The sequence below is a fragment of the Athene noctua genome, chromosome 7 (assembly GCF_965140245.1).
Source record: "Athene noctua chromosome 7, bAthNoc1.hap1.1, whole genome shotgun sequence".
Classification (NCBI taxonomy): Eukaryota; Metazoa; Chordata; class Aves; order Strigiformes; family Strigidae; genus Athene; species Athene noctua.
In genome coordinates, this window is record NC_134043.1 from 37,989,153 (window position 1) to 38,014,263 (window position 25,111).

Here is a 25,111-nt window from a genome sequence, read left to right on the forward strand (position 1 = left end):
TTCAGATTTGACAAATTCACATTTCATGCAACACTGCCTAATTTACCTAAAGGAAAGGTAATACTCAGAAAAAAAACATTTCTCCCTTGCACATAGTCTCACTGGGACAACTTTCTGTGCTTTTGTAGATGTGTCATCTACATTCTCCACGCATCTCACCTCTGGAGCTAGAAAGCTGCTTCAACCAAATCTGATGGACAAGACTGTTCAAGAAGTGCTACTGACACTTTAAAAAGTTCAGACAGCACAAACCCAGAAATAGTCAGGAAAAGAATGTTTGTCCTCACAGAATACCCTGGGTCCCTCACATACACTTTGCTTCTGGTAGTCCTTAGGAATACGCTGGAAAGGAAGACCCTCTGTACAAAGAAAACAGATCACATTTTAGCTGTACGCAGTGATGAAACAGAGGAAGATATAAGTATGGTACTAAAACCAGCAAACACACATGTATCTGAAAACATTCCTTAGAATACAGAATTCTGGGAAAACTGAACACAAATTTAGCTATGTAGAGCTATGTATAATTTTTCACAGATTCAAGTTCTTGCATTTAAAAATGAAAGCCCAAAAGTTACTGCAGAGGAGTATCCTGAGGACATTATAGGGAATTAATGTCTAATAAAATATGTAGTCTTTTCTACAAAGTATTTGTTCATTTATGACTTACCTCCTTTTTTTTAAAAAACAGAATTCTGAAAAAAAAATTCACATGCACTTAAAAAAAAAAAAAAAGAATCAGTGCTTCAGAATAAGATCTTTCTGTGTTTCTCCCCTTAGGCTTTTCTCTTTTCAAGAAGATATCTATTTTCATAACCATTTAGCAGACAAGAAGTTTCACTGAACTTGTACTGCACTAGACAAAGCTCCATCTTCTATTCCCTAGTACAAGCCAATAATCTGCACACCACCTAGTAGTAAAGGCAGTGAATCTGGTTACTGACAGTCTTGTGACTGAACAGCACCAATCGATATGTGGGTGAATGTGTACGGTGGGTTGTAGTCAGTCTCTTAAAAAGAAAGGGATCTAATAAGTTTGGTGGGATTCCTAGTGAGCCACTGCAGTTTTAACCATGGTAAAACCACACTGAGAAGCACACAACTGACTCCTTTCCCATGACAGAAAACTCATGAGAGCGCGCTAATTGAATAAATTAATGAATGAAGAGGCAAGACAGTTTCCCAGTGCGTAATTTTCAATTCCTTTTATAATGGATGCATTCCACAAAATTAAATTGAAGTGAAAATGTACCTGAATTGCTTCAGGCCTTTGCCAGGTCTCTCCATACTAATGCCTCAGCTCAGAATGATGCTCATTTTAGAATTTAACCTTCTCTTCGTTTACAGAATTAAAACTCGCTTTTTTTCCCTCCTCAAAACATTGATGCGGCTTACACGGCAGTTAATTGTAAACCCAACATTAAAAAAAAAAAAGCCACAGGATCGTGTTTTTGATTATGCAATGTGGTTTTTTTAAGTAAGTGCAAAATATCTGCCTTCTTCTGTTCCTAACTCCTTGAAAAATGGTGCTTTACTGGGGGAACATTGGAGGTACAGCCCCAGTGCTGTCTTGTGACCACACAATTTCTGCTGCCTTCAAGAGGCAGTGCCAAAGGAGATCGACTTTGTAAGTGAAATGGTTTTTATATTAAAGAAAGAACAGGACGGATAATCTCATGCAAATATAATAGAGTCTTTATTTTTAAATATATTCACCCATAAACAACCCTCTCCTGAGAAAATTAGTGAGTGTCCTCAACTTCCAAAGAGTAAGTGGAAACTAGGGATACTTCACAGCAATTATTACAAAGGACTGAAAATCCTGGATTATACCCTATGGGATTTAATTTACTTTAGCTATGTCTATAAAAGTTATGCAAATTACTTTTATCATTTTTTAGTTTTAAAATATGCTAGATACTTGAAAGAGTTTATCAAAAAAACTAAATCAGACAGGCATGCCCATCAGGCTGAATATATCCTCAACTCTCTGTTGTAAAAAACACGTAATTGCATCATTCAGAATCATGAAACCACAAGTCTTAAAGGAAGAACTCTGCTCAGTTCTATTTTAAATCAGTAACAAAACTCTCAGAAGCATTCATGGATTTCAAGTGGCAGTGAAGACAAAAGCTCAATGTGAACGAGTTCCTGGACCTTTCATCATTAAAAAAAAAAAAAAACAAAAAAAAAAAACAGGAAACCCAACATACTCAAACACTCTGGTATTCCACAGTAGCATGATGGGGGGTTTAGGCCCAAGAAGGCATAAATTTGGCTGTTCCTTATAGGATTCTTACCCTGTGGTAACTTAACGTTGTTTTGTACTTTAGGGGCTCAACAGACTGAAAGTAGAAATATTTTTATCATCAAAGTAGGATAAAAATCACTTACAGCCTACAACAGGAACCAATGAGAATTTTACAGAAAGATGATGTACTGTAGCATCTTAAATATCAATCCTGAAGTGCTGTGAACCATGAAAAACAAACAATGGGAAGGGGTGTCAAAGCTTTATTCAGATGAAGCTCTCAATGTATTTAAATTAGAATGTTTAAGGTCCATTTAGCAGTCTGTGCATTTTACAGCGCAGATCACACTTCAGTTGCTAATGCCGTTGGGAGGATTAATTTCTGTTTATTATAGAGACACTTCATTTAGGTGACTTAAATGTTAACACATATCCACAGTTCATTCCAGGAGAGACTGCAGCTCATGCAGCAACTCCAGTACAGCTTTTATAGTCAGGTAAGTACTGGAACAGCACAAGTCAATACTGTCCTGTTTGTGGAGGAGCTGCAGTAATGCTGGAAAAAAATAGCAGACACAACGAGAGCCAGAAACACCATGTACACAGCATGTAACATTAAGTGATGCAGAGATAGAACATCTTGGTAAAAGCTGGCACAGCAAATATCCCTCTGAAATCCTACTGAGACCGATTTCACTGCACCAAGCTTAGTCCAAACACAGACAAAATTCCAGTGGTCAGAGGTGTTTCCACGTTTCTGCTATACCTGTTTTTGGCAGATTGAACTGACAGTTGCCTTCCACATTAGTAATTAGGTTCAGAGAAACAGTGCAATTTTGAAACAAATCAATCAATCAGTCCCACTTACTGAACACTGATTAAATTCAGAGAGTGATTTTAGTTCAAGATGAACTGGATTCCTTGAGAAGACAAACAAACCCCATGTGCCACTACAGTTACCCGCTAGCAACGCTCCAGTTCCTAGTGGGGACATAAGGATTGTCCTTTGGACAGCTCCAAACCACACACACGGCAGGGATGTTTGTATCTAGGGTCCTGATTAGACATAATACCATGGAAAATCCCAGCCCAAAGATGCTGCTGATGCCAGGGACTCAGTGCTTTGACCTACTGATCCACTCCTTTTGAGCCACATTATTTGCTGCTGCACACACTCTCCACATACCCTTGCATGCCAAACTAGAGCTCCATCTGGCTCCCTCCTATGAAATATCCTGAACAGCACAAAAAAAGCACATAAAAGAATCTCTTTAGAGGAATGACTTCTACAAGAATTCTTCATAAACAGAAATTCTCGCTCCTTCAGAACTGATACAATTTCGGTTCTACAAAATCAAAGACTTACACAAAATATCTTTTCATAAACGTCAAGAATTTACTTGTCAAAAAATCTGTATAAACATTGCACTGTAAGTACGTCAAGTTACATGATGAATATGGTACTTCGCATTCTCCAGTCTGTAAGCCAGTCACCAGCAAAAGTGAAAACAGGAAACCATATGCACATTTGTTGTTTAAGAGAATGCATTTCATATTCTAGCAGGTCATTGTGGAACCAATCTACATTAATTAGAATCATGTTTTTATATATTTCACTGCACTGAGAAAAGCAAAGAGAAATTCAAGGTAATTCTCTGTAGTCTTAACTCAACTTTATCTTTAGATTAATTATGTAGTGTGCCAGAACACATATCAGAAAAGGAAATATAAAGTGGCAAAAGAGCAAGAAACACACAAATACTACAACATGGTTCTGACTTACCTATGTGATAAAGTCCTATCCAGTCAGTCGGGTCTACTTCTTCCTTAATATCCCAGAAAATTATGAGGTTCTGAGATTGCCCCAAGGTGTATTCATACATACTGGCTGTCAAACTAGACCTGCTATCTGAGGTCACTAAATCAGTGTCACTGTTGGCACGCTGCAAGTTCATGTTCTCAGCCATGGTGCCCTGAGATGCCAAACTCTGCAAATTCTCTGGGCTCAGAGTATACCGTAGCTGTGGGTTGCGACGTCGCACAAAAAGCAGATGTTCTCGGGCTGAACTGGCCATCTCCTCTCCACTTCTGTCAATTTACGTGAAAAAGTTGTTGTTCAGAGACCTATCATGAAGAAGAAAATTAAAGTGTTAAAGTGAGACAGCAGGTTACTCAGTCAAATATTAAATGGAGAGGCATTAGTGCAAAAATGTTCCTACAGAAGCCTAAAATGGACTGAGTAAAATCTTTTACTTCATTGCTTTACCACTACAGCCACCTTAGTGTCTGTACATGGAAAAAAAACACAAACACAACAAACAAAGCATGAATCCCTTGCAACAAAATTCAGTTAACCACACACCATGAAATAACATTTATAAGCCAGAAAGCAACACAAAGCAAAACATCCAAGACCATCTATCAAGCAAGAACAGCGACAGTAACAAAGTTAATTTAAGTCTGACAGTAGCTGAAAAAGTGAAGAGTTAATGAACTCATCTTCCACCAAAGAAATCACAGCAGCATATGATGTACTTCCACCTAGATATGTAAGTTTCCAGCAATGCTCTCTATGCCCTGTATGTTCAGAATCAGTAAAGTACTGAAGATGTTAATAAGGTTGGACATATTTCAGCAGAAATATGGTATCACAGATTCATGCTACTATAAAATAATTTGGTAAGGATTTTATTTTTTAAAGATACAAAGCATAGCTTCTGAGATCTTCTATACCATACATAAAACATGTCAGACCATCGAATGAGGTACTTTAGACTACAGATATATATTTCCCATGTCAGTTTATATGTGCAGTCAGATTTTGTTGTTCTGCTCCACACATCAGAAAACAGAGGCCTTATAAACACAACGGCTTTCCTCTAGCCCTGAGGAGACACTAGAAGGTCTTCACTGAAATGGCCATGCCAATATTATCACACCATATCTTCAGAAGCTGAACTTGCATCTCATTAGCCATAGCTACTAAAAGTACTGTCATTTGAAAATAAGCTCTCACATTACTCACAACTTGAGATAAATCATCAGAAATCAAAGACAAGAATAGCAAAATATTAAACAGAAGGAACAGCTCATAGGAGGAAAGATCCAGCGATAGGTAACCTCTTGCCGTAGAAGGAATATGAAAATTTCCTTATCTAAGCTACATGACTTTGACCAAAGCTGTTTTCGTTTTTCAAAAGCTATAGTTTATATCAACTCACTGTTTATTTTACAGAGGAAATAAAGTGGTCCTCATCTGGCAGAACGATTTGCTTTCAGAAGAAACTGAATTTTATGGTAATGTGTTTTTCACTCAAAACTGTGAAAATTATCTTCCATACTATATTCACATGGAATAGGAACCATTTATTTCCTTCAAAGCCAAACCAATCCAAAGCAGTCCTCCTGCCCAGTGGTAACTCCAGAGCTCACCCAGAAAAAATTGTCCTGGACTCCTTACACTCTCTATACAATTTGAAAATAGTATTTCAACACTTCTGATAAGACTGCAACTGAAACCAATGACATCAACTATTCCACTATAGTATCTTCTGTGAGGGATGCATACTACTGGAATGATCTCCTTACTTCTATATACACAAATAACCACATATAAGAAAAATGTGTGGATGTACATATATGAAAGAAAAAAAAAAACAAACCAAGTAAGAGGTACCCAGATATTATTCTTGGGCTTTCTTCTTGGTGTCATAGCCTTCAGCTATCACACAGAGATATATATGTTCTCTTAAAATAACCCAAGCATTGTCAGACCGTGCTGAGTATCACCTGCTACAAATGCTCCTCGTTTCCAGCAAGGAAGCCTGTAACACAGAATTAAGCAGAGCCCGTGAGAAACAAATGGAGTGGTTGGCCACTCCCATAGCATTTTAATTGTAATCAGACCTACACTACAACACTGCTACCAATCAAATGTCTGACAACTGCTTTATTAAACAGAAACCTCCGCCTCTAGAGGTCAAAAGACATTTAATTATTAGAAAGAAAAACAAGTAGAGCACTTGGAGATCCCAAGACTGTGATTAAGATAGTTTAAAAATAAATACATAAAGGCATCTTCATATTTTGAGGATTTTCTTTTCTTATTCATTCCTCTTTCCCCACATGATGAATCTTCAAAAACTGCCTCTTCACTTCTATTTCCTATGACTCATCTTCAATTTTCTTTTTAATAACATTTCAGAGTATGCACTCTTCCAGTGTATCACAAATTCTGCTATTTTCCAGCTTTTCTTAAACTGGAGATGTTTTGAAATATTAAGAACTAACAAAGAGGAAAAATAAAGTTCAAATCATCCAACTGTTATGTAATTCATCATGCACTGTACATATTTCAGCATCAAATATTGAAAAAAAGGAAAAAAAAAAAATCCGTTCAATAATTCCACATATACAGAAGTGACATGAAGATTACCATACTTCCCAAAGTACGCATCAGTCTTTCCTGACATGAGCAATGTTTTGGCTTCCAACACAAAACATTTTATTTTTGGTGCTGCACATCAGCGGGGTTCACTAACTCCTTCTGTCATGTTCCTGCACACTCTGCCTCTGACACTGGTGTCGGTGATGCAAAGGAAACTTTGGTGTAGAGGGCCTTCTTAAATGAGAGTCAGGGAAGTTAGTGTCTTGTTTCTCTATGCCCACGTATTACTCGCTGGATCTGAAAATGCTGGGTGACTTTGAGAACAGAAGGGTAAATAAGAAATAGCCACCAACTTCCCTACAACGCAGTGAAACATGGAGGGATCAGCCCAGTCACTGTGATCTCCCTTTGTTTTGGGGGGTTTTTTTGTCCCCTTTCTTTTTTGCTTTGTGATCTGGTAACAGCACACACTAGCAGTTAAGTCTTAAATGTCACAGTGGAAGAGTTGTACCCCCTAGTCAGGAAGAGTCCTGATTTGCACCCGAGCCTGTTCACCACAACAAGCATGTACAATCACCCAACTACCACTGCCCTCTACAGCACAAGATTGGGTGAGATTAATTAACAGACTGACAGCGTGCTATTAAGTTAATTTTCTTCTGTCCCACAACTGGAGATTTATGTAAATTTGAACTATTGTATACAGTGGATTTACAGCAGTAAAATCATTGCAAAATAAGTGTCATGCAGGACGATTACAAGTTAAAGACAAAGTTTTAATAGGAGGGATGAAAAAACTTCCTTCAGCTGCAGAGCAGTACACTGTACTCAGGGCAGCACCGGCATTTGTTGGAACATGCTGAAAATTTCTATGTGGCAGATGGACAAACTAATCCATAAGAACTAACTTGTACTAGCTAGGACTATCACACAGTTTGAGATATGAGAAAAGCCTTAGAAAAAGGTTAACTCCTTTGAAACAGTCCATTTTTGTTATCGTTAGCACTCTGGTGAATCACGAACAGTATTAGTTTCTGAAAGGAAAGTAAGCCACAAATCTAAATGCTGGGTAACTTCCCTGATCCTACTCATAAATCCAAGTGCCTAAAAGTCATGATTTAAACAGTGATCCCAACAAATCACTTAACTTAAAGCAACTGAAATCAATTTGCAATTAACAAGTTAAACTCACGTGTAAATGAGCTCCTATTACGGAAAAAACACCTCCAAAAATTCAGGAATTGTAAGCTTTTAGAATATTTTCTAAATTCGGTGAAATAGGATGCAAAGGTCTATAGGCTGTCTAGTGTCAGACAGTGCTATGTCACATCTCACAGTAAACTGGGAGATTAATTAAGATTTGTAAAGAGAGAAATAAGACACTCATATTTTATAAGGGGGAAAAGGTGCTTGCCATAAAACCCAAAACATAAGGAGTGATAGAAAGGAGAAAAGAGCCACTACTTTAAACACTTGTAGTCTGAAAATTCAGTCTGAAGATGGGATGAAAACCTTTCACAGCGCCTTCCTGCCTACAAGAGGAATTGCTTATCTGACATTTGGTTAACAATTCCTGATGTCTGTCACTAATAACAAAACTAACAGTACACTACCACATATATCCTAGTAGAGACCAGATATAAGAATTATCCTCCCACCTTCAATTCCTGCTAAGTGCCACTGAAACAGTATTTGCATCCAGACTATACTGTAAAGACAATACCCACAATTAGCTGTGTGCACCTGCCTGGCCATGAAGGTTTGGCTAATCGGGGTGAATGTGATCAGAGAAGGGATTTCACTAAGCATCAGACCAAGCTGGCAAGGAATACTGATTCATGAAGGCAAGCTGAAATGTGGAAACTGAGTCAAAAGCATAGGGAAAATATGGGCATTTGAGAAATCAGCAGATACTAACTTTAGCAAAGTATTTTAGTTGAAAAGTGAAACCTATACCAAAGCTGCTTAACTGTATCACAGTATTTTCTTCTTGTATTTGTCAAGAAGCTTAGAGAGAAATAGGACTGATTTCCTCTTAAACTCTAAATGGCACAAATTCAGTATTATTTCTATCTATATATGTTCCTCAGCTACCAATCATAGACGGACCAGAATTGCAAAAAAGTTCTATTTAATATACAAAATACAGGTAGGAAAAAACCTTGCTCAACCTTCTTCACTACAGGAGATGGAAAAGAAACGTCAAACTATTTCTGACATGCAGTCAAACATTCAATAGTTTAAAAAACACATGAATGAAAGTCTGGGAGTTCCAGCACAGGAATAACCAAAAAAATCCAAACCAAAATCCAATCCAAAATGCAAAACAAACCAAAGCTCACATGCTGCCCTGTTTATCTTACTCATAACAGTGATTCATTTCTTGTTTATGTAGTTATCTCTTACGTGGTTTACAGGTCTTGCTAACAGCCTCTTCCCACACCATTTACTGTTATCCGACACTTAGGGCTGCCCCTGAGGGCATGACTGATCAGCCGCTGGACAAGACCTCTGCTCTGAGCAGGTGGTCGAGGGTGCTGCTGGAGAAGTGATGATTAAGACATTTTACTGGGGGATTGGCTTCATGTCACAGCACTGCAACGTCACATCACCCGCAAGAGGAACGAGGCGAAGAGTGGGCCATGCGGCAGCCCACCGCCCTCGGGGAGTGCTCTGCACCAGAGCATCTCTGTTGCTGTACATCAGATGGGCAGGAAGAGCCATCCAGCACAACTGGCCCCCAAATTTTTCCCCCATTCATAGAATCATAGAAACGTTTAGGTTGGAAAAGCCCTTTAATATCATCAAGTCCAACTGTAAACCTAACACTGCCAAGTCCACCACTAAACCATGTCCCTAGGCACCACAGCTACATCTCTTTAAAATACCTCCACGGATGGTGACTCCACTGCTTCCCTGTGCAGCTTGTTCTAATGCTTGACAACCCTTTTCATGAAGAAGTTTTTTCTAATATCCAATCTAAACCTCCCCTGGGGCAACTTGAGGCCATTTCCTCTTGTCCTACCACTTGTTACTTAGGAGACCGACACCCACCTTGCTACAACCTCCTTTCAGGTAGATGTAGAGTGCAATAAGGTCTCCCTGAGCCTCCTTATCTCCAGGATAAACAACCCCAGTTCCCTCAGCTGCTCCTCAGAAGACTTGTTCTCTAGACTCTTCACCAGCTTTGTCGCTCTTTGTTGGACAGATTCAGATGCTGCTCAATGTCTCTCTCAAGTGCCATTCCCATGCTGAGATAAGCAATCCACATAATTATACAGGCAAAAGAACACATTAAAAATATGAAGAACAGAAAACATGCTGGTTTCCCAGTCGTACACTGTGTGACATTGCTTTGTTCAGTACAAAGATTTAGAAATGCTACAATAAAGTAAAAGACTCAAACTGACCAGCTCTGAGCAATAAGGGGCTGAGAAAAGAAAATGCTTCTTGAATAAATTCAGAATTTGGGGATTTCTCTCCCCCCAGAACTCAAAGCTAGCCTATTACCTGGGATAAGGTATGACTACAGTGCAGTTGCAGCTATCCATATGCCAGTTTCAAACCTGCTACAAACTCTGACAAAAGCAAAATAGTCAGAATTCACTGAGAGCTGCAAAACCTACCTAAGAAGCTGGGTGATGGTTAACCATATGGTTAACTCATATTCTTAAGCAGTCTGCACTTATTCAGCTCTCAGTACTAAAGAGCTTTCAAGCTCCTTTAGAGCTGCTGTGCAGCTCTGCCAGCAGAACAGAGGGGCCCCTCCCAGTAAATTTCACCACTTACTCAGCAAGACCATCAGTAACAGATTTTGCCCAAGACAAAGAGGTGAACTCAACAGCTCCTAAAATTTCCTTCCAGCCCTGTATTCTGATATTTCTATGACTATCCGGAGACACAGACTTGGTCTATTAAATAAATAAATACATAAAACCAGATAAAGCTGACATGAAGACCCCCTTTTCTGTACAGAGAGAAATAAAAGAAAAGCTTAATCATTCTGCCCAGACATCCTTTTCTTATTATTCCTCCTGGAATACTTCCAAGAATTTCCACGCATCAAGTAGATGCAATACACATAATGGAATTCCTCTCAGACGGTATTTCACTGTCTTATTATTAGGATTTTTTTCCCATTAGCTAACATTTTATCAGATTCAAGTTAAGCTAACACATTTGGATGCTTCCTACTCAGACACCAGATAAAGATGAATGCAAAGGCTGCCACAGTATTCAAGAGCTAAGAAAAATCCGCTATTTGGGATCTATTTTTCTCCACTGTTTTACAAATAAAAAGTAATAAAGCCTCTTTACTTACATGACCATGGTTATATCCAGAGTCTTTAGGATCATTTAGTATATGAATTAATCAACTTGTATCATTTGGTGGAAATTTAATACTGTTCCACTAGATCATGATGTTCAGTATTTCAAAAATAAAACAAACATTATACTACATAACTGCACAGATTTGAGCATCAACATCAGGCAGAAAGCTGATGAGATCCTTCAGCTAAAATATAATCATAACTGTTCTATATTGCTACCTAGAATGCCTGAGTGCTCAATAGGTCTGCACAGTTTAAGTAATAAATTATGCAAGTAAATGATCCAAACAAGTCCAGTGATGGATATCTTGGAGGAAAAAAGTGATCATTCTAAACCTAGAGAATTTGTGATTGAATTAAACACAAAAAAGAGAGATGTCATAAACTTGAAAAAACACACCATTACACCCCTGACACCATTTTTCTTTTTCATTACAAAAAGACAGACGATATCTCACAGAGATTAAAAGGGAAAAGATGTCTCTATTTTCCACAGTTCTCCTAATCTGCACATTTGAAAGTAAATTTGTGTTCACTGCTTTTATTTGAATGGCCAATTATGGATATTTTTTTCATTTGGGGTGCTTTTCAAAAGATACTAAAAATTATATGAAACTTGAATTCAACTTCAAGTTATTTCAATATTAACTGTTTTGAAATATTAATTGTTCTACCAAGAAATGCAGAGAGAAAAGTTAAATTCAGAAACACTTTATTTTTCTGCTGATCTGCTTACTTTCTCCTCTAACAAAGCCAGACTTTCAGAATAGGACAATTACTAGATACTCTTAGAAGCTGCTTAAGCCAAAGCAATGATGATGAAAGTATTTAATAAACACGCTAGTTTCCAGAAAAGAACCTATATGTACAGGATTACTTAACCAGATTTCCTTCTTAATCAAGAGAAATGCCAAGAAAGTCAACTGAAGCATTTTGAAAGACACAACATTTTGTAAATCTTCTCCTAAGAGAAATGTTTTGACTTCTCCATTCAAACCATCTCCACAGGAGTGCCAGAGTAAATTACATGCCCTACGCCAGGCAGGTGACTGTGCTAGGTAGTAGAGTCAGACATTCCCCCAAAAGGCAATTGAGAGTACAAAATCTCCCTTTCTTCATCTGTGGAGGATGTTGAAGTAACTCAAGATTGTGCAAAAGAGTACAGAGTTTTGTCTAGATGCCCTTTTCTTTTTTTGCCCTGCTCAGACTTATGCCCAAACCACTGGCAAAACAACAAAAAAAGTAAACTGTGCTGAGAATACCCTGCTAACTCATCCTCTGAGCTCACTGCTGGGAAATCACAACTAGCACCGTAATTTACTTCTGGAAACTGTATTCAGATGTTTTAAAGTACAGCTAAAAATTACTGTGCTGAAATTTCACAGGATGTTGCTGTACAGGAGAGGGAAGAGAAAAAGGAACGAAAGTGCGTACGTATACTCTAGTATCCTTTGGACTCAAACCCAGTGACTCAGCTCAGATATTAAACATCAGCTCAGATTACAAAACCACCATATAATTTAGACTGGCTGAAAATCTTCCCTAAGGAAAAAGCATATAGTTCAGCATAAATGTATATTTCTAAAAAAGAGTTTATGCAGCACATTATTTTGCCAGAGAATAGCTCAGTTAATTCAAACTGTAACAGAATATCCATTTTTGATCTTTTCAAAGCATTTTTGTACAGTTCATTTGTAAATTCAGTCTTAAACACTTTTGTATCTAGGTGGAAACAAATGTCACTTGTATTGTCATACTACATTAGCTGCTTGAGTAAGGCTTACGTCTTCTATCCCACCAACTGCAACTCCCTTACATCAGGCAGAAGTTACTGCTCAAGCCTGTTATGAAGACCAATAGTCTGAAGGGTTCTGCATATTTTTGACAGGTCTACACACCCTGCCCAGTAGCCATTCAGGTACTGTTGTGCTTACTGTACAACCTACCATGTTCATTCTCACACAAGAGCTTCAGCACAGAGCTAGCTGGTACACAGAAGATCTGGGCACTGCTCATAAATATGTATCCAGAGAGTAGTGCATACATCCATCCATACACATATGTATAGTTTGACATGCCTACAGTGATACCAGTTACAGAGTGTACTTACTGACATGCTGCATTGTCAGCGTAAACAATTGTCCCAAGTCTCTGCACTGCCATCTCCACGGCTAAAATGGAGTAAGAAAGCCCTGAAATATTTCAAGCTAATTCAGCTAGGTGAAATACAGTGTTCAGCACCAAGAACTTGGATAACCTGTCTGAATTTGCACTGAAGAGATTGTGGAGGATTCATACAATCCTTTCTGCCGTGGCTGCCAGGCTGTGAGATCTGGTGGGTCTGCAGATGTATCTCGGCATTGCTCTGTAGATATACAAGAGATCATCTATGGTGTAAAGCTCATCCCTGTCTTTCACTGGAAATAGCAATGTAAGAACTGCACATAAATTTAAGTGAAATGTACCAGATACACTCTTATCCTCTAGACTATTCACATGAAGAAACAAAACTTGACCGGAAATTTTAGCACAATTTCATAGCCAAGAGGCTATGCTCCATATGTATTATACGGTCCCTCAACCTCCTCCTGGAGCAGCAACTGCTTTACCCAAGTTCATTTATTTCAGTAATCTTACCTGTAGCACCACGCCTCAAAGTTCACGAATGAGGCAGAGACCGGAGGTACAGACATGCAGCCATTAAACCCAGTGTATTATGAAACTATGGCCTTGGATAAATCAGAATACAATATTACTCTATATAAACTTTAAAACATTGCTAGAGGCTTGATCCTCAGTGTTCTTGACACTGAGATATCTGCTGCTAGTTGCTGTCGATCGGTTATCCTGATGAATTTCCCTTGAAGTACTGGATGCAGTTGCACTCAGTTTAGCCTTTTGATGTCAGGTTACACAATCCATCTCTCTGAGAAGCTACTTTGTCACAGGATGGACAAATGTGAATTTAATTATTCTGTGAATAACCTGTAATATATGTTCATACTTACATATGTGAAAGCCTGCAAGCACATATTAATGACAAGAAAAATGAGTAGCCCCTCCTGTCTTTAGGACTTCCAGAACATCAGAGGCACCAGCCCAGAATTCCCCAATTACACATCTTCTCCCAAGGCTTTTTCACAACAAGAGACAGTAAAGACCAAAATAAGAACTTTTACATAAAAGAACAATTTAGCGTTTGTCTGCCCAGGAAAGTAAATAAACGTGTAACCAGAATAAAGAGTACAATGCCAAAAAACGTGACAAACAGCAAAGAAAAGATGTATTCCTCTGAAAAAGAAAGGAAAACTGCCAGGCCAAAAAAGCCACAATTCAAAAAGCCTTTTATAGAATAATGTACTTGACAGAAGAAGTAGTACAATTATTTACTACTTCCTATCACAGTAGTTCTGCAATTTCATTCCAAGTCTCTGCAATCGGTACCAATGCAGATACTATTCAGAGTCACAGCCATAGAAGACAGCTATATTTTAGCAATACTCAACAAAGCCTGATTTAAGTATTTATTTGGCGATTAGTAAAAGCTAGTATATATACCATGCAATAAGCAATTATACAAATTTAATTTTATTCAATTTTAAACTGAAAATCCATTCTATACTGATGAAAATCCATTGAATATACAATGAATATTCATTGTTCCACCCATCCAAGTCCAAATCCAATACAATCATTCCCATTACCAAGCCTGTGCAAGCTCAGTTTCCTACCACGTAAAATTGATTTCACTCACTGAAATGGTATCAAAACACCACAGAACAGGTACATCTCTCACACCGAGCCATTCTCATGTTATCAGGAAACGCAGGAATGCTCTGTTCCTCTCAAAGCATCGCATCACTTCAATTCATTATGCTATTTATTAATTTTGTCACAAAAGGGTTATCAACTTCAAAAGTGTAATTTCTTTGTGTAAAACATATATTCACTGACTTCAAATTCAAGAATTCCATAAATGTAACATGGTAGTAGACTAAAAGTAGAACTAAAGGAGTGCCCACCAGTCTGTAGGTAAGTAATTTCCCTGGATCCTGATGTTTTAAAAGTTCTAGCCTGGTAAAACTGGGCAGGAAGTGGGGGTGAGAGACGTCTAAGACAGACTCAGTTGGTCTCCTTAAAGAACAAAGTAAAATTAAAACCAAAACAAACACAAAGCTTTGTGAATCTAAGTCTTATAAATAAACTATAGATACAACCAGTAGATCAGGAAAACAGGAAGCAATTATTTTTAAAAAACTGACACATTTTGCTGGAATGAATTTAACTGTCCCTCAGTATACATTCAAATTTCCATCCTCCTGCTCCTTTTACCCTTCTGGTATTTCAATTAGGAATATTTTACAAGTTATAATCTCCCCTTAAAAAAGACTGCATTTCTATAAAGATTTGAGGAGACTCTTTGGCTGAAATAAAACGTCAGAACATTTCTGCTTGCCTACAGTTTAACAGAGCTTTTTGCCTGATAATGTAACAAGCAACTAGCTACCAAAGATGTCCCTGAAACTAGCAGGAGTAGTAGAACTGTTAGGTCAGCTCAAAGGCAATGCCTTTTTCTTGCTGACAGTGCAAGGTATGTCCTTAAGGAGGAGGTGCCATTAGCAAAAACATTTCAATGCTACTGTATTTTGTGTAACAGTATTCCTAGATTCACTAGGAATTTGTTTTTATCAGCTTTTCTTCAATTCCCTGTCTTCATAACACTTCAAAACACATAAAAACTTGTAGCTGAAAGGTAAAAATTAAGCCATATACTCATATATACTTCTCTGAGCAGAACTTGCAGCATTACCACAGTAACTGACACACTGCTAAAATGCAGTGCTGATTATGTTCGGTATATTAAGTTACAAATAATGTAGAGAATCAAATAACTATGAACATAATCTTTGAAGAAACTAGAGGTGTTAAGCCCTAAAGATTTCCTCCTCAGAAAACCTACCTGCTCTATTTTAAAATGTTTCCTTGTAACCTGAAAAAAAAGAGCCCGGAATAAGAAAAAACTGCTCTTTGTCTGCATTCTGTTTGTACCGTTTGTCCATATTATATGCAGATGCTGCTCTTCAGCTTCAATAAATCCAAGCAAAAAAGTCAGGAGGGCTGTGTACCAAGGTGTTGATGATACTGCCCTCTGTACTTACAAGATACATCACTTGTAATACTCAACACACTTTGGCTCTAAAACAAACCCATTCTGTTAGCTGTCTTTTACAAACCAGAAAATAATAACATACAAACTGCTCAAAGTCTAGCAACTTGTTTAAAAAAATGCAATTTTATATCCTACTTCAGACTTTCCCCAGAAATATAATTTAGCCTAGAATTTCATGCCTGAACACTATGACAGAATTCTTATGCACCAACTGCTTTACTATTTTTTTGAAAACACCACTTAAACCATTTTAGGTAAACATTTAAGCTGGATACATCAAGAAACAGATTACTTCATCATTTTAGTAAAAAAAAAGTCAGACTGGTATCTAGTTACTCTCATCTGGACAAATGCCCTTCCACAACTGTGTGAGTCAGATGAATTAATTTATACGGACAGGTTATTAACAGAAGATGCCTGCATTTATGATGCAGCAAGAACATCAGTAGGACACTTAGACATACTCTACGCCACCCAAAGTCCCTGTCTGTTTAATGCTGAACCACTGCAGCGCAACTGCTGAAGCTGTCAGAGATGAGGACCACAGCTCTGCAGAAACACAGCCCACTCCAGGGAACGGGCTAAAAGCATGGAGACACCCACTAAATCTCAAAGAATTTAGAAGGGGAAAAGGAAATGGATAGAAAAAGCCTTCCCTATTTAACAGTTTACTGATTTACAGTTTGCAATCGTTTATCACACTCAAGAGAAGGGAAAAATAGTTAAGAGCCCTAAGAAACTCCACAATGACAAAAATGATACTCCTGAAGTAACTCTCATACAGCACCATCACCTGCGAGCACACCCAATACGCATTTGTCTGTGTCTGGTCTGTGCCCCCTATATAAGCAAATTATTTCAGCTAGAATGCAGACCACTAGGGAGTCAGGGATATCAAAGCTATCACCGCTCATGCTTCCTTGCCTCACGAGTATATGTTACAACTCATTATTTAGTTCAGTGATCACATACTGCAACTTTTTTCCTTGCAGGGCTACTGCTGCATTTGCTGCTTTCCTCAGTTTCTGCACTAAATGAAGCAGAAATCCTTCCGAACCTAAATGAACAATTAATGAAAAGACAACAATACAAAGTGGGGTATTAAAGATTAGGCCTATTATGAATTAATACTTTTACTATTAAATACGCATGAGTTTTTAATAAATAGAGCTAAAAATAGATACATGTATCACAATTTCTCCAGGCTGTACAATTTTCATTCATCTTCATCCTGCAAAGAAATGGTCTATTGCTAAAAGGACTCTCACTGTGTGTTTTTACATTGTTGTCAGTGGCCCTAATTCATTGCTGCACAAAGAAAAAGCCTTTGGGACCCAGGCATAAAGGATTCTGAAGACTTCCATCCTCTATCATAAGGTTTGAAGGAATCTTCAGCAAACCATGTGGATTCTCATAGCTTGCTCACCCATCTTACCAACAGGCCCATGACTCTCAGCAGCCTAGTCCCCATCACCAATTTGTGTGTTTAGAAATAATCCATTTGAAAGAAGATTCCTGCATCAGAGAACAAACAGCAGCAGATGTAACTCCTAGACTTCAATAAAAGTGAAATATCTATTTTAATTTTTACTTTTTAATCTTAACATTTCATTTTTAAAATACACATATTCTCCTCATGCCTTCATCATCCCACCAAGGAAGGAAGTCTAAAATTAAGCCAAATGCAACAAACCCAAATATTCTGTTCGGATTTTAGCATTCATTTCTAACGTCACGTCATGCTACAGATATAAATGAACAAAAGATTCTAATAAAGACTGCACTCATTCTGGCTGAGAGTGAGGGCATTCTGGAACACAGCACAGTTCTATATAAATCCACCCCAGGGCGTAGGTGCTACAGCACCAGGAAACGGAAGAAGATTGAAATCAGTGTTTATAAATACAGCAAAGAAATTCTAGCACACATAACATCAAATATATAAACAGACGACAATCTCATCTGGAGGCCTAAATTTCCTACACTTATTTATGTTGAGGATTTTTTTTATTATTTTTAAGAGATTTTGTCTTGTGTAGTCATGTTTTTAAAACAACCTTGGTGTATTTAAATCAAAGCACACATACTGAGTTAGCAGTTGCTAATACTGTATGGAAACAAAACCAAAGAAATGGTAGCACACTGTATTCTAGTATCATCTCAAATTACTCTGAAATCTGTATTATAAAAATAATTTTGGTTTGATTTTGAATTTTCTCTATTTCTCACTGTCTAACAACAAAAAGTAATTTAATCCACATCAGAGGTATTCCTAACTAAAAAAAATCACACACACACACACAAAAAAAAAAAACCACTCACCACTTTACAGCAGAGCTAACGTTCAGCTTTTTATGGATAAATCTGCAGTTTTAAATAACAGCTTATCAAAACAAAAACATTTGTATCATCTATTACCATTTTCATCTTCCTTCTGGGGTTCAGTACAAAAGGTATGATAATATGACAGGGATATTCACTGGAATCTCCTTGGCTTAGCCTTTGTGAAGACAATTTAAAAGTTGAGGTTTCCATAAATGTACAGCTACTAATTCAGAGTAAAACTGACATGACTTCCTGGAAGCTCAAAATAATACGGGCAAAGCACACTTTTCATCCCCCCTAGAGCTTCATCCTAGTAAACACTCAAGATTTATGTTTGGTTTTCCTGTGACACATGATAGTTTCAGTGATCAGAGGCACAGATGTTTTCAGATGTTTCAGAAACAGTCTTACCACAGCTGTAGAAATACACAGAACCCCAAAAAAACCCACAATACAATTTCATTATTTTGGTGCCTTTACTATGCACACGCGCATTTTGGGCTTCAAACAAACATCCCTGCTCCAACCATCCAGGATCCAGGCTTTTGGGAGGGGGGCAGGCAGGGGCGAGGGGAGGTGGTGGGTTTGGGGGGGGTTTTTTGTTTTATTTTTTTAATTACAAATCTTAGGATTTTTCATCTGGTACATTATTAGGCCCATCTGTTCATTTTTCTGTCCTCATCCAGAATATGTTGTCTCTCAATATATGATTTCTCTACAAAGGCAGGGTGAGATTCTCTCCTAACCCTCCTATCACCCTTAAGCCCTTCCAAGTGCCTCAAAAGGAGTCTCTTGCAGCATGATCCACCAACAACCTATTTCCTCCAACACAGTCCAGCCTTAAAAATCCAGTTTGTCCTAGAGCAGCCATCTCTCTGACTCTGTGCTCTCTCTGAATACCAAGTTTTAACAACACATTTATTAACCTTGCACCAAGCACAAGAACTCCTCCTAACCCTACCCTCTGGGCACTAGCTTGCAGGGTTGGCCACAACAGCAGGAAAGGTGACCAACCATACATTCAAGGCAAAGGTTGTAGCCTGGCATCCATTTCCAAAAGGTGAAAGATACCAACAGCTCTATGTAGACATAGCATGTAAGAGAAGCATTCACCACTTAGGTAAATACAGGGAAAGTTTTCGTAATGCTCAGCAGGGCACTCTCCTCTCCGTTCCCCTGTTTCCCACCAGTAACTGAGAACAGCGTAACAAAATAATAGTTATATTGCTCTACACCTCTGAAAAATGTTCCAGTATTTTGCGTCTTCTGACATCATAAAAATGAATGGGAGAAGATACAGGTAGATAATACTTGTGAAAATCAGGGAATCAACTAACAGGGACATCAACAGAGGATCAGCTAACAGGGACATCAACTAACTTTAGCTAATAATTTGGGTAGTGATGACGACAGCTACAACATGATGACAACAGATGAAGAAGGATCTTCCTTTCTGCGTACCATTTTGCAGATCACAGGCAGAACCTGGCACCAGAGAGTGGTAAAGTCAGATTCATCTAAGAGGTTTCCATTATGCATTAATAAATTCTATTTATTCATTTTGTTTTAAAGCGTGACAGGAATTTGGGAACAGAGTACTCTCTTCCCCTCAAAAAAAAAAAAAAAAAGAAAAAAAAACAACTGGTGGCCAGATGCCCAACTCACACTGGGACTGTATGGTGGGGAAGCGACCAGTTTATTATCATTCAGTATTGCCTGTGCAAATGTCCTGCCTCTTAATATCCAAAGAATAGTATGAAATGCTTTGGTTTAACCTAGAAAAAAACCTGACTGAAAACAGCTATATACAACTTGATCAAAATCCGAGGACATAAAAGAAAAAAGGAAGAAAAGGGTGGGGGGGAACCCTATCCTGGTTGGCTGGTTTTCTGCCTGTCAGTGGAAATGTCCCGGCACTACCCCACATTCAGAAGTTAACTTCACAGGGTGACCTTCCCAAAAAGTAAGATGCAATGCAGCTTTCTGGTTAGATAATGCCACTGCCTCTGTGTCAGGCCTCCTCTTGTGCCAAAATGTCACAGCCAACCTCTGCTGTAGGTTATTACTAAGCAGAATTAAAGAGAAATCACTAGAAACAAATACCTGCATACAGATTGAACTTCACAGTTTGCCAAAAGCACGTCATCATTATTTTAAAACCTATGAATGAAGTCTCCTATCAACACTGCTGGTTAGCTGGCAGTTTTCTATGTAGTTTGAGACAGATGTATTTTTTTTTAAATCATTTGTCTGATAAATTATGTCACCATATGATTACAGTCAAATTACTAATTATTACAACTAAATTGTTTTCTCCCTATGATGTAATTACATTAGCTCAATAATGAAAAGTGTCAGGTTTAAGCAACCACCCTTCCATCAGGTTCCAGAGCAGCAAGTTTAAGCTGTGTTTCCTAAACAGCAGTAGCAGCCCAGTCAAGAAGAGGATGTTGTTGTAGCTCACTAACAATTCTGCCACACTCTGTAATGTATACACAAACCTCCGATTAAAATACAAACAAATCTTACAGCTGCCAACATCAAAAACTCGGAAAGGATGCTGGAACTGCAAAAGAATACCAGTTATTGGACCAAAGTATTGATAAAACGGAAAAACACTTATTAAAATAATGCTTCTAGAACCCAGAAGCTAAACACTTCAGAAAGTCACAAACACCATCAGAAGCAGCAATTAGCTATTCTTGTCATCACCACCACATCCAGGGACGACACACGCCTGCTGCTGAAGTGCCTTAGTTTACAGACACTGAGGAATCGGATCACTCATTCATTCAAAAAGCATCACTGGTAGCCTTTGTAACACCCTGCAAGCCTCAAATACATACCAGCGATGACAACTGCAGGTGGGAAAGCAAGAGACTGCTGAAAATGGCTCAGCAAGCCTCCTGTACTTACATAACATAGACTATGTTAATTAACTTCAAATATCCCTACTAGACATGGCGAAAGTTTTGAATCCAAGTGTAATAACACCGAGTTACCAGGTTGTGATCAGGAGAATAAATTCACGGGAAATTCAGAGGTTTCCACTAGTACTGACTGTGGGAAACAAAGCAGACTATTTTTAAAGTCACCAACACAAATACAATTACTTTAAATCCATTTTTTCTTGCTCACAGAGGAACACATACACCAGAGTTGCTGACATCCCATCAGATGCTATATTTTGTCTAGAACAAAAATAGAGCTTCAATTATAAAACATGCTATTCTCAAACACACTTATTCTCTAATAATTCTTCTTATCAGTAAGAAAAAAATTGCTTTATAATTGCATCCAACCTAACACAGAGGTAAAAGTAGTTCCTGCTGCAGCTGACCAGAAGTCAGGAACAACTCTGAGCAGATATAAACCTGACATATAGTCATGCCAAACATCTTCCATGAAAATAACTTTTTGAAACCTATTATTTAGCTTCCTGGCATTTTCTAGAAAATTAGCACCAAAAGTACTGGGTTAGCAAAAGCAATCTGTACTGCAGTGGATTGGCAGCATAAATTTGGATCATCACTGTAATTGTGTGTCTTCCTTAATACTTTACCTCAGAGCTATAGTTGCTGAAACAAACGGTAATAAAAGACTTAGCAAAGGTACGAGTGTCAGAGCACACTTGTGGCATTTAAGAGTTAAGGTATGCAAACTGATCCTTCTGATGCAAGCGAAAAACCTAGGATAACACGCTAACCTTCCAAGCAAATTGGCAAATACTTATTTTATAATAAATAAAGACAAAGGTTCAGCAGAAGTAACAATTAGCAGTTTCAAAACTGGAGTATTGCATGGCCACACAAGATGAAGCATTAGAAGTTGCTTTCTTCGCTATGAATTTCAGTGATACATCTAACCTCTCAGGTCCTGAACTACATCCAGCAGCAGCCAGAGCCTGCAGGTGCCTGTGCGTGGCAAGACAAGCTGTACTCAGTCTGGAATCATCCTCATCACTCGCAGAGTGCGGGACATCAACGCGAGGGGAACCTGGTGCTGATCTACTAGAGAGTTCAGCTCTGACCAAGCAGATGTACAGGGAGCACAAGTTACACAAAAGGAAATCGATAGGCTTTTAAAATGTGTTAATAGTACACTTAGCGGTTGGACATATCATTTTGCAGAGGGAAACACATGGTAATTAAAAGATCAGCAAATACTACCACAGATCCATCAGGGAACTTTCTAGAGGCTCAGGAAACTAAATCATTCCCATTATATGTCATGTCACCAGCCTTTCAGAGCTAACCAGAACCTGCAATTTTTTCATTTCACTCTTCAAATAGTTCCACTTGCTCTCTTGTGTGCCCAGAAGATGCAGGGGGTCTCCTGGCCCTGGCGGCTGAAAGGACCTGCGTTTCATGCTCTAACACCACATGCAGAAAAGCTTATGAAGGCTCACAGCAGCATTATGCACACCACATTTTAACCAATATCCAGCTATAAACACACTAAGAAATGCATGGTGGGCTTTTTGTTGGTTTGTGTGGGTTCGGTTTTGGTTTTTGCTTTTTACATCAGGCAAGACTACTGGAAATTCTTTCACACCACCAGGACAGCACCTTCTGCTACCTACAGGCTACTGGCATGATTCCATTAAGAATGCATGACACAATAGGCACTCAAATTCCTGGAGATTATAGAATACCGCAGAGGATGTCAAAAGGTGTCATAAGGCCAGGTAACAGAAATAAAGTGATTTAAGCATATGAGAAAAAGCATATGTTCAGAAAAACAATTCCTGAAAAATACACGACTCCTTAATTCTAAGAAGTATAATTTGGGATACTGTCTACACTTAATGAGTTATAACGAAACAGATACAAATATAACATGAGCTTTTATAGATGTCTTACAACCTACATACAGACTGAGGAACCTTTTCTGTATTAAGACACAAATACGTCTTCCAGTTTTATTTGGGGAGGCACAGAGTAAAATGCAATTTAACATCATCCAGTAACAGTGTGGACAGTGAGACATCATCCCTGCAGTCCCAACTGCAGCCAGAGGATATTTCCCCTCAACATTCTGTGGGTACACTCACACACACAAACATGTGCTGACCGGGTGAAGGCTAACTCAATTCCTGCTGAAATTAACGGGAGACTCTCTGCCACGTGAGAGAGCTTGGGATCAGGACCAGATTGAAAGGCTGATTCAGCACTGGGGTAAAGCCTGAAACACAATGTGCCTTAGGTCTTCCAAATAACATTAGCATGACAGAAAGCTCTAACAAAATTGAGATCTCATTTTTCTTAATCATAGATCAAAACAAGCCCAGCAATACATTTAGTGTAGCAAATCTTATTTTACTCACTTCAAACTTCCAATTTGAAGATGTCATTTCCTATAAGAGCTGCTAAGCCTAATATCATAACAGACATGAAAGCTGAGGTGGCCATTTCTCCTTATCTAGAATCCATAATGACCCCATTATTAATCCATAGGCATGGTTCAGGTATGACTAAACTCCTCTATTATTAATAGACCAACAATACAATACCCAGCTTCACACCATCAACCATTTCATGGGCATTCAACAGTTGCTCTGAGGGGTTTGTTTTTGCAGTTTGTTTTTTTTAAAGCATTACCATTTCCAATTACTCAACACAATGGTATAGACATCCTGCATTTCGTAACATGCAATTATTTTTGTTAAGGAAGAAAACAGAAGTTGGTAGGATACTGGAAATACAAATTTTATTTTACATCTAATATCAACAGCACATGGGAATAATAGGGGGTTTTTTTCTAAGAGAATTCAATAGGGAGCAGGAAGGGTAGAAAAATGGAGTGGTAAAGATGCAGGAACTGGTCAGAGGCAATCTGAATGTGCACAATTAAATTGTTGAAGTATTAAGAGTCCCACGAGTAAATCCCTCATCTTAACATTACTGCCTTAAATAAATATGAAAACCACAGAAATGACTGGTACTTTTAAAGAAAAATTTTCATTACTTTCTGGGTTTGAGGTGCGTCCTCCTCCATTTGCTTCAAGATTCCTTATCAGAATGTGCCAACATCATCTTAACCATCCCTGAAACACTTATGATATGCTAAGAAAAAGGGTTTAAACCCTCTCAACACATTCAACTGAGAATTGCTATATAAAGCTCTCCTCGCTTCTTCACACCATCCCTGACAGCTTCTCTAATTGGTACCTGATAGGTGTTCGTACTGTATTGCCATTAACTATGTGAATATCTAAAATTACTTTCAAAATATTTACGAAAAAAGACTGAAGAGTATTGTCAGGGTTCAAATTGTTGATCTTGTTTCCAGTGACTTATTTTTAAAACATATCACTAGGATCTAAGATTTGAAAAACTGAATGACAAAACACTGCGCAAGCCACGCTGCCAGCAAGTTATCCAGAGCCATGTTTTATTTGAGAAAAAAATGTCACCCTCCAATAAACAGAGGATTTTATTAGCAAACTGTTTGTTAATCCATACAATTTGTATGCAGTCATTGATAAAACTACCTTGAAATGCATAATTAGATATTTAGAGAAACAGAGTATTCCTAATGATTTAGTAAATACAGTACATTTACAAAAGTAGGTTTAGAAATTAAAAGTTAACAAGCTATTAATAGGATGAGACAGCTTGTGACTCATTGTCTAACAAAGGAAGCAT

At 38.1% G+C, this 25,111-nt stretch overlaps 1 protein-coding gene across 3 annotated transcripts in view; it reads right to left on the reverse strand.

Annotated features, from left to right (window-relative positions):
- Positions 1 to 25,111, reverse strand: part of HECW2 (HECT, C2 and WW domain containing E3 ubiquitin protein ligase 2) — a 172,918-nt gene that overhangs the window by 112,992 nt on the left and 34,815 nt on the right. For all 3 annotated transcript variants that reach the window (XM_074910722.1, XM_074910723.1, XM_074910724.1), the window contains exon 2: positions 4,035 to 4,375. In XM_074910722.1, coding sequence (XP_074766823.1) covers positions 4,035 to 4,326 — 292 coding nt within the window. In that variant the 5' untranslated portion in view covers positions 4,327 to 4,375. The remainder of the gene's footprint in view (positions 1 to 4,034; positions 4,376 to 25,111) is intronic.